The following is a 17,139-nucleotide window of genomic DNA, read 5'->3' as shown; positions in this document are numbered from 1 at the left end:
TTTTTTTTTCTAATTACTAAAAAGTATTTTAAAAGCTTATTTGAAAAATTAATTTTTTATTAGGAATACAATTTAAAAATTGTACAGATGTCCTATGAGTTTGTTTGTAAGAAATTTTCAAAGAAAAGAAAAAAAAAGTATAACTTGTACATTTATATACTTTAGTGTATGGATAAATATAGTACGTTTTACTTTTTAAACAATTTTGTGTTTTAATTTAAAACTTTTCAAGTGTATTTTTTAAAAAAATTTATTACAAACCAATAATTATTAGTACAATTACTATTCTATAAATTTTATTATTATCATAATACATATGATGTTATTAAATTAATTCTAGCTTGTAAAACTTTACGTAATTTTTTCGAAATAATTCTGTAATTTTCATTTTTGTGTTCTTGACACAATAGAGTAATTGAATTATTAAATAATTAAATCAATCGCAAAATATTAGATATTAAATATTTCTTTAATTGGCTTATTGATATTTTTACACACAAAAAATAGTAAAAAAAAAAAAGAAAAACCTTGTAAAAATTAAATTTTTAAAAACTATTTATTGAAATACTTTGAAAATTAGTTTCCTATTTTTGTAAAGTTAGGACATTATTTAAGTACGAGTGAAAAATAAAGCTTTGCGTATTAAATGCGCTTATGAGTATTTAATTACCTTATTGATATTTAGAGCTCGTTTTTGACGGCGGTGTGGCGAAATATTTCTTATTTTTCCTGAGAAATGTTCGACTAAAAGAAAAGAAAAAATTAGTTTTTAAAATAATAAAATAAAATACTAGCATTCTTTTTTTTTATACAGACCTGGTTCCTAATGGCGTGTGGAAAAATCCACGAGATGCTGTACGTTTCAAAAGTGATTCCGTGGATGGTGTATGTCTCAATGTTGCCATTTTTGGAGTTCCGACTTTACTCAAACTATCAGAATTTACAAAATTAGCCCAATAATCCGAAGGAATTTTTAACAAACCTTCGACAATCTATAAACAGAATTTTAACGATTAAAATTTTTATTATTTATTATCAAAATTTCAATTTTTTCTTTTTTGTAAAATTATTTAATAATTATTATTAAACTCACAGTGGCTTGTATCTTTGTTTCATTAAGCATTGCAGTTGCAGGTTGTTCATTACAACTGTAACCAATTAAAGTCGGTCCAAATATTTTTGCAAGATTACTTATTGGCATTTTGCATTCGGTGCTACTTGATACTCTTTGTAGATGTAAAATTAAAAAGGCAAGAGAATCTCGATTAGGTTGCGGAAGTTCTGATATCGCTTGATAAAGAGCCGCATCCGCGTCCTGTTTATCAGGAATTGTTGTTGCTCGTACAAAATCGTCTCTTAAACCAACTGTTATTAAAGGTTCTCGTAATGTTCTGAAAGAGAAAATATATTAATTGTTTTTTTTTTCTATTAAATTTTCAATCATAAATTAATTAAAATAAATCAATACCTGAGGAAATCTTTGAGAGTTGAACAAATGGTGGCAATGTCAACTTCAGAAAGATTTGGTGCTCCTTTTCCTTTAAGGAATTTTTCTTTTAATATTTTAACGTCATTTACTCCTCCATTAACTCTGTATAAACCTTGTTCATTCATTCCTCGTAATTCAACTTCATTAATGCAATGTACGAGAATCGATGGTACCATTGGTGGAGTCATTGGAGTATAATCAGCGATTGTGCCCTAAAATTAAAATTTTTTTTTTATAATTTAGAATTATTAAATATTTTTTTTTAATTTAACTTACTGATGCACCACGTAATGTGGGTGTATTTCCAGCTGGAACGCATGGAAGAGGTAATAAATCCTTGCATTCAACGTGAGTTGTTGCACGACAATCTCTGCATTTCAGTGCGACTTTTCCAAAACGTATTCTAATATTAATAAAAAAAGAATATTAATCAAAAACAATAAATTTTTGTTTACATAATTATTTAAAAAAGAAATACCTTTTACTGCATGACATACAAGCTTCTGGTTTTATCACTGTTTTTGCGCTAAAATTATGACCTCGAGCAGTTTTTGTATTCAAAGTATATCCACCAATATTCGGACTCGGTTTAAATACAGTTTCCGATTCTGATTCTGAAGTCAAAGCATCAGCTTGCGGTGCAGTAGGCTTTTTTTAAAAAAAAATTTAATTATACAATTTTGATTAATTAAAAATTTAGATTTCTAATTTAAAAAGCGATCCAGTTAAAATATTCGCTTTTTGAAAACTTATACAATAAAAATTTAATAATTATTTTTTAACACCTTAATTGGAATGTCATTAACATCAGCACGAGGATTTTTTGATCTTCTTGCCTCTTCGCTCTTTCTTCGTTTACGTGTTGTTTGCATGGGAGTTTGTGGATCATTATTTTCATCAGCGGGTACAGTTTCAATAATTGATGATGCTGTAATATTTCCATCTTTAGGCACTGTGACAGTGGTCGTAGCAATAATTCGATCAGAACTATTGAGATCAGTTGTTTTAATGGTGCTTCTTCTTTTTTTACCAGAATATTCACCACTTGGTCGATGTTCCTTCCATTCACGTTTCTTTTTACTTTGCTGTATAATGATACTTGTATCTAAATCATCTTCTGATTTTGAAAAACAACTCAAATCACTCAACAATGTGCCAGTAGAGTCCAGCTCCGTTATAGTTTTTAATCTGTTGGAAACAATTTTTTTTTTTAAAACAAATTCAAAAATGAAAAAAAAAAGAAATTATTATACATACTTATCAGTTGGATAATGATCCTTAAAATTGATAGTACTGTGACGTCCATTCAAAGTGGTGTTATTTAAAAACTGGAGTTTTTCTCTTGTTTCGTCATTTAAATTACGTCCACCGTCGTTAAATAAAAAATCTCGTGCCATTGCCATTTGTCGTTCCTAAAAATTTTTTTAATTCATTATATAAATTCCCATTAACCGATTAAATGTAATAACGAATTTTTTTTTTTGAATATTATTACCAAAGAATTTCGCTGTTCCTCGGCTGCTCTTCGTTTTCGTTTCTCTTCATCAAGTAATCTCCTTGCATGACTCAACTTCCTGTCAAGATCTGCCGTTTCATGATGAGCTTTATCCAAAACTGAATGAAGTCTCTGGCATTCTTGTACAGATTGAAGCCATTTTTGTCTTAATTCTTCTTGATTAATGGCAAATTGTAAAAATTCTGTAAAAAAAAAAAAATAAAAAGAAAGTAGATTATTAATTTTCAAATTCTACTTTTAATTTACTTTATTTAATGGTAATTTATAACATTTATTTAATAATTAATTTCATTATGACTAACCGCCTTCGCATGATCCATTGACAAGAACGTTTGTACATCGAACAAGTTCATCATAAGTAGCTAATACTGACAGATTAGATGTCATATTTAAATAGAATTAGATGTAATTAATGAATTTGTTGAAAAGAATTCCAAAGGAAAATAAAGCTTATGTTTGTTTACACTGTCAAAGAAACACACTTTTTTATAACTGTCCATAAAGCACACATTACTTTCTTCACTTTTTTTTTTCCTCTTCAAATGCACGTAAATCTTTTTTCAAAAATGTAATAATACACACACGGTACATATCTTCGAAGAAAATTACAATTTTTTTTTTCACATTACTGTCACAGCGTTTGCAGCCATTGTACTCTCAACAAACTTTCTAACCGCTTTTTTCGGCGGTTTTGAATTAAACTTTAAATGAAGCTTCTCAAAATTCACGTAAGATGGCGATGTTAAAAAAGAACTCTATTTTATCAATAATGTACCTTCTTACCATAACATACGTATTTACGCAGAGCTTCACTGAATGCACCTCGTGAAAAAAGATTTTTATATCAATTTGGCCTAATATTTAAAAAGAAAAATTGAATTAAGTTTGATGTTTAATTGAAATCATGGCAAGTGTTCGAAAAATAATTGTAAATATATACGAAGATCCATTTAAATGGTAAGGTATTATTTGAAATGTTATAATTACCTAATTTCCAGTAAACCTAACCTACATATAAAAAGTATAATTTATATTAATGATTTATTATTATTCTATTTGTTTTCTGTAAAATACATTCATTTTTCAGGTGTTTAGTAAAAAGTATTGGTCTATTTGCATTAGGAGTTAAAATTGCTCTCGAGTGCAAAGGAATGGAATTAATGCCTCCTATGACTGCTTAAAGATAATAATTTGTAAATATTCTCATCTTAAACAAATCATCAGAAAAATCACACAAGTAATTCCTGTAATTATGTTATATTATATACATTTAAAGAAAATAGATTATGCTTAAACAATTTTATCAATAAACTGAAAAATGTCATACGCACTTGATCTTTAAGATTTAACCTTAAAATATGATTTCCAATTTGTTTTTTTAAATTTAATATATTATTAATTACCAATATTAATTAAAATTAAATGATAGAATTGATTTAATCAAGAAATAATTTCTATAATAAGTTTTATTGAAAAGAACATATAGTTCTCGTTTTTTTTTTTTTTTTTTTTTTTACAAATTAAAGTATTATTACACGCAGATAAAACAATTTAACGTAATTTTTCAGTTATTTTATACATAATTTTTTTTAAATTATATATATAACTCAAATAATATAGAAAAATAATACTGTTAATTTTAAAAACATTTTAAAAAATAACTGAAAAATTAAAATTTATTTTACAAGTTTTTAAAAATTAGAGTCAAATTAATTAAATATATTTTTTTTTTCGTTACTATTTGATATTTATCGATAGATAATTTTTAAGATTCTTCTTTTTTTTCCTCCTCATTAGATTCGTCAATTCTGTCAAATGTTATTGAACGTTTTTTATATTGTATCATGTGAAATAATGTTCTTTCAACGATATTGGGAATTTTACCCTTAAGAAAACCTGAAAAATCCTTAAATGCCCTTCCACAATCTTTATCGATTAATGTAAGAATAACTTTTGTTGGATTTTGATATTTTTCAAAAACACATAGAAAATTTATGTGTATTTTATTATTATTATTATTTTGTTTTTTTTCAAGCATTTTATTTGTAATGATCACCTCTTTTTCAAGTATACTATAACTTGGATCAAGAACAAGTGATTTAATTTTTCTATCACGCCACAATAAACGATCGCCTGTACATTCGAGGACAATTTTATCACTATCCTTTGTATGTACATCGGAAATAATTTCTATTTTTTGCTGCTTTTGTTCACGATCAATAGATGATATTTCAACTTTCATTTTAAATACTTTTATAAAAATATTTTTCACAATATCCAAAACAATGTCAAATAAATCTTGTTTTATAAATTTATCACTTTCTGTTTTATTTGGAGAATTTTCGTCTGTTTTTTCAATATGTAGAAAATTTTGAATAAAAATTGGTATAACAATTTTCCTTGCATTTGGTTTTGTGATTATTGGCATTGTTAAAAAGAGATTTAATAATAATTGAGATGTATCATTATTTTTCAAAGCTTTGTCACAAACTTCAGCAGATGTTGAGGCATGTTTTTTGAAAACTTCAAGGAGAAAAAGTGTAACGTTTCCTGAACAATTATGATTTAATTCATTTGGATCTTGAATGCACATTGGTTTTTGTACTCCAAATGAAAATGCATTTTCGGTATTCTTCATATATTCTTTGTAACTGTAAATATTAATTATTTAAAAAATAAATCACAGTTGAAATAAATATATATCGGGTTAATATTTTTTAAATAAATAAATTACCTGTCCATATATTCGGGTAGATTAGCGATATCTTCAAAAGACTCCTTCGAATATGAATGACCATCAATTGGACAAATGACAAATTCTTTAAAGTCAAAATTCGCGTAAAAATCAAAAAATCCATAAAGTAATTCAGGAATTGTACTTTTATTTTCCTTTGAGGGATGTTTAATATTTTTATCAAAATTCACTTGCCATCCATCAATAATTTGTGGTTTACAAAAATCTTTCAATGTAATTACAGTTGGTACCAAATTTACATTTGGTTGTTCCAAATAAAATATAAATAGCATTACTAATGCATAATTTGTTATTCTTCCACCTCGTGTTTCCGTTGAAATATCACAATGTCTTGCCCAATATTTTATGAGCATCATCAACGGTCTTAGGCGTGGGTCAAATGTTAAATAGTGTTTTATTAAAAGACTATTGTGTACGCCTAAACTATTTCTAAAGGACAAGTCACACGATGTTTTTGTTGGTATATTAAAAAATTTGATAATTGGCGTTTTTGCACGTGGAATTGGTATAACTTTACTGTAAAATTGATTTTTTCGAAATAAAAGTTTCTTTGCCTCAATGAAAACTTTTCGAAATGTCAAAATATTTGGATTCTTTTCATTTTCGTCATTGCTAATTGATTCACCTAAATGAATAAATTAAAATTAAATTCAAAAAAAAAAATTAAATGATTTTAATAAAAATTATTTTAAAAATTCATTTACCTATGTCCATGTATATGTCTAGATCACATTTTTTAAAACACAATCCAGTTACTGTTGAGCCAAATCGATAAGTTCGACATTTGCGAAAAACTTGTCGAAATAAACGATTTAAATGAATGCACACTGGTTCGTACAATGCTTCAATTTCATGATCACTTAGAGCAACTTCCTTTAAAAATGAAGCCAATTGATCATCGAAATTTGTGTTTTCTTCGAAAATTGGTTTTAATCTTGTAAAATTAATTTCACTATTCTCCTCAGTATTTTCATTTGTCTCCGAATTCGTAGCAGTAGCTTAAAAAAAAAATTAAAATATTAATTTTAATTACCTAAATTAATTTAATATTTAACTTACTGTTATTACTACTATTTTTTGTAATTGTTCTTGGCCTGACTTCTAATTTGGTTCCTTCGTACAATAATTCCGTGTGCAATAACTTTTCGACAGTTTCGCTGAAAAAAAATCATCATTATTATTATATTAAAAAAAAATTGTATTTATTAAAAAATTTTGAAACTCACCTTTCTTGAAATTGAAAGATTCCATATTCGAGGTATGGTCCAAATTTGTGTTTTACAATTTTATCGAAACTCGAAAGATAAGCCAATAGATCATCAAGAACAAATTTATTATATCCCCAATAAATATAAACTGATCTTGATGTGGCATCAATTAGTTGAACATTTTTTAAATGTCTTTTACCGGACAAGTGTCCTTGATATGCGTAATCATCAAGTAAATCGAAATTACAAATATCGCAATGTTTTGACATTTTTAAATTTTGATTATACAAACATAATTAATTTTTATTACAAGAATGCTTTTTTAATCCAAAAATCTCTTATTAATGAAAGCTTTATCATGTACTTACTTTTTTTTTTTGCCAACAAACTGAAAACAAAATTTATAAACATTAACAATAATTTGCATTATTGTTCAGAAGTTTAACAATTGAAAATTCGTTCTCTTACTTTTAAAATTATAAACAGTAAAAATTATTTTATTGTAGAAACTTAATTAATTTTGTATAATAATTAATAAATTTTAAATAATCATTGAAGAAATTATAAGCAATGTTTACATTTAAGAAATTTGATTTTCTTACTTTTATTAATATTTCTTCTGCGACTGATATATTTTTTTTTTTGATAATAAATGTTGACAATTAAATACACATCAGAATGAAAATGGCAAAAATATAAATAAAAATATCGTTAACATTTTACAGCTATAATAATTTATGACAATCGACATTGATAATAGTACTGAAAGACTTCGTGTGAAAGACACTCTACCTTTCTTGAATTTCTAGTTTGTCTGTTTCGGCAGAAAACCGTATGGAGGAGCGCAGATTTGGCGGATATTTTTAAATGAAACTCCGCATAACACTTAAAACTGAAAATTACTAAAAAAAAATAAAAAACTTCACTTTTACATTGAAAGAGTAATTTATTTCAAAAAATATGAATCTTAACATATTTTCAAGTAACCTTTTTATCATTTATAAACGTTTTATATTTGTCTTTATTGATTTATGTATAATTTTTAAGAACAAACAGATGTTCTAATATTTTTCTCTATATAAAAAAAATAGACTTCCATATTTAAAACAAAAATATTAAATTTAAAAATTATAACTTTCTTATAATTTTACAAAATGAGAAAATGTATCAAAAAAATAAAATATAATATAAAGAATATGTATAATGACAATGAATATTAATAAGAAAATTTTGACATTATTCGAATATATAAAGAAATGATAACTTGATTATTTTTCTTTTGCGTTTGAAAAATTAGCAGCACATCGCGAATTATTAGCAAAATTTTCATCATTATTGTCCGATGGACAAAAATTAACAACCATTTTTCTTAATTTTTCTTTTTCATTTTGTAAATTCTCTTCCAAATTTTTCACAATTGCCAATCGAGTTTGAATTTCACTAATATTGGACAAATTCATATTACTTGATGTAGAACTATTAACATCCAAGGGACAAATATTACTGTCAATATTATGCAATGTACTTGAACTTGAATATTCAGTAGAAATATGCAAATTTCCCATATCAATGCCATTTACGTCAACTTCATTTGGTGCAGGATTAAATAAATTTATTGAATAATTTGAGGATTGAGAAAATTTTCCCTCATTTTTTTTCGCAACATCCGCAAGTACTGATTCAAATGAAAATTGTGAATTTATTGATTGTCTGGGAATTGCAGTTGACGTAGAAATAGCACTTATCTCAGAGTGTATTGTAGAATTTAATTGCCTCGTGTTATTTAATGATTCATCGATATAATCTGTATTCGAACAAATTGATGCGGCAGCCGCTTTTGAACGTGGTGGTCGTAATGGAGTTTCGATATCGTCCAAAGCATCAGTTTGCTCATCTTCGAAATTCTAGGGAAATAAAAATAAATTTTTAATATACAATATAAATATTTCTTTATTTAAAAATATTACCTGATTTTTACTAGTCTTGGGAGTAGGATTAAAAATTACACCATTATCCTCAAGATTTTTAATTCGTAATCTTTCAGATTTGATAAAACTCTTCTTTTTTGCTTTAGATAAACCAACTTCAGGAATTGATACACCTTTGCTCTTGGCTGCTGCCAAAGCGTCATAAGTTTTCTCCGGTGGATCCTATTATAAAAAAATGATTTAAAATTGGTATTTTAGTAAGAAAAAATTTCGCTGTGTCTAGCCCGCTAGCGAAAGGAATAGTGGCGATAGATTATTTAGCCCGCTAGCGGGAGAAATGAAAGATTTTGGCTATTTAGCCCGCTTATTTTAAAAAATCACCAAAATGAAAACTATTTAGTTTGCAGTAAGTATATTTAAAATATTTTTTATTTTTCTTATTTATTTATTCTAGAATAACAAAATATATTTTATTATATAAAATGTATATTAAGTGTAATTAAAAATAAGGCAATCGTTTATTTAAATATATTAATGTGATTTAATACAAAATTTATTTGCTTCAAAATGAATTGTTTATATATTTAATTTAATTAATTATTTAATTAAACTTGTGGTAAAAAAAATTTTTTGTTTAAACCAAATTTATTGTAAGAAAACATGTTTAACTACAGGTATATTTATTTTCTAATAAATTATTAGAAAATAGTTTATGGAAGATTGAAAACAAATAAATTTCTTTAATGGGAATTAGAATCCTTAATTTTTATTTTTTTCATTGAATCAACGTTGGTAATTTCAGTTTTATAAAAATGTTCCAAAAACACACTTCTTTTGTTGACGTTAAATTTCAAAAAATCATAACTTCCTTCATTTTCATCAAATTAAAAAAATACATATTTTCTTATTTTTCATATAGATTTCGAAAAAAAAAATGATTCGGACAAAAAAAATTTTGAATAAAAATTTCCCATGGAATGCCCCATACGTATTTATAAAATACAAGAATTTTAATTGTATTTCAAAAATTAATTTTTATTTGGAAATTTAAAGTTTCAATAGAAAACAATTTCATAAACTATTTTCTAATAATTTATTAAAAAATAAATATACCTGTAGTTAAACAAGTTTTCTTACAATAAATTTGGTTTAAACAAAAAATTTGTTTTTTTACCACAACTTTAATTAAATAATTAATTAAATTAAATATATAAACAATTCATTTTAAATACTTACTGCAAAATAAATAGTTCTCATTTTAGTGATTTTTTAAAAAAAGCGGGCTAAATAGCCAAAATCTTGCATTTCTCCCACTAGCGGGATAAATAATCTATCTTCACTATTCCTTCCGTTGGCGGATTAAATAGACACAGCGAAAAATTTTTTTTTCATAATTTGTTGCTTTAAAAAAAACTTGTAATTTTTTGCAAACGTACATTATCCCAGTTTTCTTGAACTGGTGGAACATAAACATTTATGATATCACTCATTGGTACTGCACCAACGCATCGAGTCGGTTCCATTGATTGAATAAAATTTACTACTGATCCACTTTTTGAACAGTTATTAATGTGATACTAAAATAAAAAAAAAGGTAAGTTGTAAACTTAACAAGTGACAAATAAAATATTTTTCAATTTTCTTACCGCAAATTCCACTTCGTTAATAATATGTGTAACATCATAAGGACATGTTTTAAATTGACTTTTGTCACTGATATGGTTTTTACGACATTTTACCAAGTGCCATTGCATACGACTTTTCATAACGCGATGTGATTCATCATATGGACACGTTTGAAGTGGATCATTTAAATCAGTTGCATCCATTTTGTTTTAAGTGTTAACTAATTTTTAGGTAATTAGCAAAAACACTTGTTCCTTTAAAAAATAAATATTTTTAATCAATACATTTTGATAAATAAAGTAATAAGTTATAGGCAATAGGGAAGATTAATTAATGTAATTTGCATCATACTTTCTCTGCCACGTGAAAGCATAAAATGTAAATATTTCCAGTTTACAAATCATTCTATAAGTAACCTACAGCTTTTACTAATGTAAAAATAAATACCTGAAGAAAATGTTCGAATATTCCACGTATTTTCCTTAATTTTGTATACACCTTTCACATAAAAAATTTACAAATGATGAACTTTTATCTCTAAAGGAACATAAACACTGAATTGGAAGTCACGTGATATATTCACAGGAAATATAATTTACTACTCTCTCGCCACTAGATGTCGCTCATCTAATATTTTTGAATTTCCGAGTTGGACAAGTTTTTCCATCGAAACTGACGAACTTGTAAATTCGGCTTAATGTACGTTGGTCAAACTGTAAACAAAGAAATGTCATGTCAGCTGTGAATCAAGTGTGTGTTTATAAAGGTGCTTATCAAGAAGACTAGAACCAGGAGGTGAAACTTCCACGCTTTACCGCAGTGAGTAGTGGCATGGTAAGCGTGCACACGGTGGGCGTGTCGTTTAAGTTCGTGCACTGCTAATAGAACGAATTTACGAATTCTGCGCATACTATCCATGTAGGTTTTGAAGGGGAAATTTCGTAGCAAGCAGCTGCAAATGTTTGCGTCTGCTTGGTTAGGTAAATTATATAATAATAAAATGCTTGGTCTGTCCTTCTGTCCTAACTTGAAGTTGGCCTTTTCTGATTTCACGTGTTTTTTTGAATAGTAATCTTATGACGTGTCAAATTTTGACAATTCTTTTTCTCATTTTTGCCAAAGTTGTATAATTGTGTTTCCAAATTTCGGAATAAGTTTCTTTAAAATTCCAAATTCGAAAATTCAATTCACGAAGCTGAAGTACACAACGTTTACCAACGAAATTCTTTTTAAAGTTGTATATTGATTCAAAAATTGTACAAAAAATGTATGATGAGAAAAAAGATGCGCCAGGAAATTTCGTATAAGATAGTAATTTGAAAAACATTTATTTTTAAAAATTAATTTTTAAGGTACCAGGTGCCAACGAATACCTATTAAATAATAATTATAAAAACACAGGCCTCGAATCAACTTAAAGACACAAAAAAGTCGTTTTAGTCGATTTATATTCCAAAAAAAAGTGGATTTGTTTTTTATTTTAACAAAAATATTTTACAGATTTTTAAATAAAATTTTTTTTTTTTTTAATAATAATCCTTTTCGAAGGGTTAAAATTGAAATTTTTAGAAATAATTAAATTTCAAAGATATTGTTAATTTTCAAACAATTATTAAATTTTCCAGAACTGAAAATAATTTATCAAACAATTTTTGGAAAACATTTTTTAAATTTAATTGAATTTTCAAATATTTAAAATTGAGATTTTTGAAATTAATTGAAACTTTAAGTGTTTTGTAATTAAAATTTTAGATGATTTCACTAAAAATTTATTAGAAAATGCGGACAAAATACAATAATTTGAAAAATGGTTTCAGATAGTTGAATTTTCAAAGAATATTATTAAAATAGTTAAAAATAATTGAATTTCCTTAGAGTTATAATTGAAATTATGAAATTTCAAAAAAAAAAAAAATTTCGATGTAAAATTTTAGAAATAATTAAATTTTAGATGCTTTTAAATTCAAATTATTGAAAATTCAATTAATTTTGAATTCCAATTTTTGAGAATAATGAAATTATATTTGATTTTAAATTGAAAATTTTTGGGAAATAATTGAATTTTAATTGAAATTTTGGATAATAATTTAATTGAAGTTCATTTTTGATTGAAAATTTGGATAATTAATTTTGAATAGAAATTTTAGAAAATAATTGAACTTTATTTCATTTTAAATTGAAAACTTGGTAAATAATTAAATTTTAATTGAAATTTTGGATAATAATTTAATTTAAGTTCATTTTTGATTGAAAATTTGGTTAATTAATTTTGAATAGAAATTTTAGAAAATAATTGAATTTTATTTCATTTTAAATTGAAAACTTGGTAAATAATTAAATTTTAAATTGAAAATTTTGTATAATTATTGGATTTTTAATTGATTTTGAATAAAAATTTTGGGTAATAATTGAATTTTAGTTTATTTTGAATTGAAATTTTTAAAAAATAATTAAATTTTATTGTGATATTTTTTTTTAAAAATTATAAACAATTGTTAAATTTCATAAAAATTTTAATTGAAAAATAATTTTGATATAATTGAATTTGTGATGTATTTCATTAAAATTATTAAAATTAATTAATGTAGTGAAGAATCATTTTAGTTTAAAATTTGTTAAATAATTTAATTGAAGAAGATATGATGAAGATCTACATTTTATACTAGAAAAATGTATTTTATTTACATTTCTTTCAAATGTTAAAAAAAATGTCGCATTTTATTAAAAGAAGTCGATAAAAGTCTTATTTTTGAAAAAAGTCAGAAAAAGTCGTATAATCCGAGGCTTGTAAACATATAATTTTCATTATTATCATTTAATATGTAATAATATTCTAATAAATTAAATTATTATTGATAATATTAATCTTTAATTTCTTTATAACAAACAATTAAACACTCAATTTGGCGCGCTTGCGCGCGTTTAATTTTGCTAGTTACATATAATTAATTAAATATAATCGCATCAAAAAATTTATGGGTAAACCATTTGCCATAACCGCATAAACAGAAACTTAAAAACAGCGTCTGCTACATTTCAAATATCAGTGTCAAGAAAGTATGCGCAGAACACTGAAATTCGTCTGAATAGCAATGCACGAACGATAAGCCACGCCTTCTAGTGGCTTGTTTGTCACGCCGCATCTTTACAACGGAGTTTCCCCTCCTGGTTCTAGTCTTCTTGGTGCTTATATACCTCAAATTTCGATCAGATGAACATTATTTCTGGACCGTGAAAATGCGTGAAAAGTCATTTTCACGGCGGGTATTTTTGAATTGTTTTAAACAAAAAATGTTTTTTTTTAAGAAATATAATATTAAATAATTGTTTTAATATGTAAGAACACTTTAAAATAATGATAGAGAGATGATTTGATTAAAAAATTTAGCAAATTTTGCTTTAAAACGTTTTCTGCTACAAGAAAGTGTAAAATGACGATGTTTGTGAAATGGTTTGTACAGTGCTTCTTCCTTGTTAGTGTCTCTCAGAGTTTTGTTTATGTTATGTCGGTTCTTTTTAACTTGTAATAAATAATGAGTGCTGAAAATAAATCGTTAAGTTGAAATGTTTATCAAATAAATTTAAATTCAACTAATTGTTTCGAATAACTGAAAGACACATGTACACATGTACACTGTACAAACCATTTCACAAACATCGTCATTTTACACTTTCTTGTAGCAGAAACGTTTTAAAGCAAAATTTGCTAAATTTTTCAATCAAATCATCTTTTTATCACTATTTTAAAGTGTTCTTACATATTAAAACAATTATTTAATATTATATTTCTTAAAAAAAACATTTTTTGTTTAAAACAATTCAAAAATACCCGCCGTGAAAATGACTTTTCACGCATTTTCACGGTCCAGAAATAATGTTCATCTGATCGAAATTTGAGGTATATAAGCACCTTAATTAATTATCACAGAGAACAAAAGTTTATTAATAGAAGAATAATTAATTTAATTTTAATAGCATAAAATGTCATTGTCTATCAAAATATTTCGTTTAGTGATATCTTTCAACCCCATGAATTTTGGAAATTGGAAATAAAAGATTTAAGTAATTTAACATTTGTTTTTCTGATGAATAATAGTTTGCGATTCTTTTAAAAACATGAAGAAATTTGTTTAAATTCAACAATTTGTATTGTTTTATTTAATTTTTTACTTTAAAAACAGAAAATCTTGAGAGGTATTATAATTTAAGAAAAATAATCTTAATTTGAGGTTAGGTTAATAAGTTGTCACTTTCTTTTTCTTTTTTTTTCACTATGTTAAAGTAAATGTAAATTTGACTTAACTTGAAAATTATCTATAAACTAAAATTGTTTTTAATCCTAATTATTTATTAATAAAATTATACGTATTTTAATTTTGAAAAAAATAAATTCAATTTACATTTAGTGACGTAATTATATTTTATTTCATTAAAATTTTCTTTGTTAATTTATACATTAACATCAATTACCATATTTTCCAAATAAAAGAAATTGGAAAATATAAAATTTACATATTAAATAATGTTTAACAAATGGACTTTTTTTTGTTTTGTATAAGAATATTCGTACCACAATCTAATCAAATAATTTTGATACTTTAGATAATACAAGTTATAAATTCCTATTATTTGATGTAGAACTATTAACATTCAAGGGACAAATATTACTGTCAATATTATGCAATGTAATTGCACTTGAATTTTCAGTAGAAATATGCAAATTTCCCATATCAATGCCATTCACATCGACTTCATTTGGAGCAGGATTAAATAAATTTATTGAATAATTTGAGGATTGAGAAAATTTTTCCTCATTTTGTTTCGCAGCATCTGCAAGTACTGATTCAACTGTAAATTGTGAATTTGTCGATTGCCTGGGAATTGCAGTTGACGTAGAAATAGCACTTATCTCAGAGTGTATTGTAGAATTTAATTGCTTCGTGTTATTTAATGATTCATCGATATAATCTGTATTCGAACAAATTGATACGGCAGCCGCTTTTGAACGTGGTGGTCGTAATGGAGTTTCCATATCGTCCAAAGCATCAGTTTGTTCATCTTCGAAATTCTGGGGAAATAAAAATAAATTTTTAATATACAATATAAATGGGGCATTCTATTTTAAAATTATACCCCTAGTAAACAATTGACAATATAAGACATTTTTTAAATATTTATTTCTCCCATTTACTTAAATCAAATTACTTTTGCAATGAGTGGTTTCGAAAGAGAAATTTCTAAACTTTATTATTGTAAAAAAAATTTTATAAAAAAACGTTTAATTAGCATAAAAAATTTAGTTTGAAGGTTAAACTTATAAATATCTCAAAACACGTTGTCTCCGATTTTGACAAAATCTGTGTCAAAAGAAAGCTTAAATATTCTATTTTTTATTTCCGTAAAGTTTATAATGGACATTTTCGAGGATTTCGAGAAATTAATTAAAATTCTCAGACGTTTCACAAGTTAAAAAGGGTTGAAATTTGCATGAATAGAGAACCTCTGTTCAAATACAGCGGCATTTGTTTTTACGAAATTTTTAAATAAATAAATTTTAAAACTTCAATTTTAATCTTAATAATTTTTTTAAATTTGAAAAATTTTTAATTGCAAATAGCTAAAGATCAATATATTTATTGTTTACAAAAATTTTTTTCTCTAATGTCAAGTGATGTAATAATGTAAGGTTAATGGAAATTAAATTTAAAAAACAAAATCCGCTCTTAAATAAATGGTTCTCCAATCATACAAATTTCAATCCTTTTTAACCTCCGAAACGTGAAAGAATTTTAATTAATTTCTGGAAATTCTCGAAAATGTCCATTATAAACTTTACGGAAATAAAAAATAGAATATTTAAGCTTTCTTTTGACATAGATTTTATCAAAATCGGAGACAACGTGTTTTGAGATATTTACAAGTTTAACCTTCAAACTAAATTTTTTATACTATTTAAATGTTTTTTTGAAAAAATTTTTTTACAATTGTAAAGTTTAGAAATTTCTCTTTCGAAACCACTCATTGCAAAAGTAATTTGATTTAAGTAAATGGGAGAAATAATTATTTAAAAAATGTCTTATATTGTCAATTGTTTACTAGGGGTATAATTTTAAAATAGAATGCCCCAAATATTTCTTTATTTAAAAATATTACCTGATTTTTACTAGTCTTGGTAGTAGGATTGAAAATTACACCATTATCCTCAAGATTTTTAATTCGTAATCTTTCAGATTTGATAAAACTCTTCTTTTTTGATTTAGATAAACCAACTTCAGGAATTGATACACCTTTGCTCATGGCTGCTGCCAAGGCGTCATAAGTTTTCTCCGGTGGATCCTATTATTAAAAAAATGATTTCAAATTGGTATTTTAATTAGAAAAAGTTTTTTTTTCATAATTTGTTAATTTAAAAAAATCTTGTAATTTTTTGCAAACGTACATTATCCCAGTTTTCTTGCACTGGTGGAACAAAAACATTTACGACATCACTTATTGGTACTGCACCAACGCATCGAGTCGTTTCCATTGATTGAATAAAATTTACTACTTTTCCACTTTCTGAACAGTTATTAATGTGATACTAAAATAAAAAAAAAGGTAAGTTGTAAACTTAACAC

At 25.3% G+C, this 17,139-nt stretch overlaps 4 protein-coding genes and 1 long non-coding RNA gene across 5 annotated transcripts in view; 1 reads left to right on the top strand and 4 right to left on the bottom strand.

The window, feature by feature from the left end:
* Positions 1-537: 537 nt before the first annotated feature.
* LOC127282994 (rac GTPase-activating protein 1-like) lies at positions 538-3,662 on the bottom strand. The gene is made up of 10 exons (XM_051307657.1): positions 3,308-3,662; positions 2,985-3,187; positions 2,747-2,901; positions 2,275-2,677; positions 1,968-2,137; positions 1,766-1,892; positions 1,469-1,701; positions 1,094-1,391; positions 817-992; positions 538-744 (listed from the first exon to the last, which is right to left on the bottom strand). The coding sequence occupies exons 1-10, from the start codon at positions 3,390-3,392 to the stop codon at positions 672-674; spliced, it is 1,923 nt and encodes a 640-aa protein (XP_051163614.1). The 5' UTR covers positions 3,393-3,662; the 3' UTR covers positions 538-671.
* Positions 3,663-3,796: 134 nt separating this feature from the next.
* LOC127283330 (uncharacterized) lies at positions 3,797-4,335 on the top strand. Its single transcript, XR_007843344.1, has 2 exons — positions 3,797-3,962; positions 4,093-4,335. It is a non-coding gene; the product is annotated as an uncharacterized LOC127283330 (long non-coding RNA).
* A 190-nt stretch (positions 4,336-4,525) lies between these two features.
* Positions 4,526-7,738, bottom strand: LOC127282916 (speckle targeted PIP5K1A-regulated poly(A) polymerase-like). Its single transcript, XM_051307546.1, has 6 exons — positions 7,571-7,738; positions 6,987-7,356; positions 6,820-6,917; positions 6,465-6,758; positions 5,740-6,385; positions 4,526-5,656 (listed from the first exon to the last, which is right to left on the bottom strand). The coding sequence occupies exons 2-6, from the start codon at positions 7,235-7,237 to the stop codon at positions 4,771-4,773; spliced, it is 2,175 nt and encodes a 724-aa protein (XP_051163503.1). The 5' UTR covers positions 7,238-7,356; positions 7,571-7,738; the 3' UTR covers positions 4,526-4,770.
* A 156-nt stretch (positions 7,739-7,894) lies between these two features.
* On the bottom strand, positions 7,895-11,136 carry LOC127283175 (uncharacterized). The gene is made up of 5 exons (XM_051307919.1): positions 10,970-11,136; positions 10,543-10,776; positions 10,333-10,473; positions 8,936-9,118; positions 7,895-8,872 (listed from the first exon to the last, which is right to left on the bottom strand). The coding sequence occupies exons 2-5, from the start codon at positions 10,723-10,725 to the stop codon at positions 8,237-8,239; spliced, it is 1,143 nt and encodes a 380-aa protein (XP_051163876.1). The 5' UTR covers positions 10,726-10,776; positions 10,970-11,136; the 3' UTR covers positions 7,895-8,236.
* Positions 11,137-14,923: 3,787 nt separating this feature from the next.
* LOC127283258 (uncharacterized) overlaps positions 14,924-17,139 on the bottom strand; it is an 86,973-nt gene continuing 84,757 nt past the window's right edge. The window contains exons 7-9 of the mRNA XM_051308033.1: positions 16,962-17,102; positions 16,676-16,858; positions 14,924-15,590 (exon numbers count right to left, since the gene is read on the bottom strand). Of these exons, the coding sequence (XP_051163990.1) occupies positions 15,135-15,590; positions 16,676-16,858; positions 16,962-17,102 (780 nt within the window). The 3' untranslated portion in view covers positions 14,924-15,134. The remainder of the gene's footprint in view (positions 15,591-16,675; positions 16,859-16,961; positions 17,103-17,139) is intronic.

Source organism: Leptopilina boulardi, unplaced genomic scaffold (genome assembly GCF_019393585.1).
Source record: "Leptopilina boulardi isolate dan_hultmark-lab unplaced genomic scaffold, ZJU_Lbou_2.1 LbouV2_1, whole genome shotgun sequence".
NCBI lineage: Eukaryota > Metazoa > Arthropoda > Insecta > Hymenoptera > Figitidae > Leptopilina > Leptopilina boulardi.
Note: the sequence above shows the minus strand (reverse complement) of the source record. Positions and strands in the feature narration are given on the sequence as shown.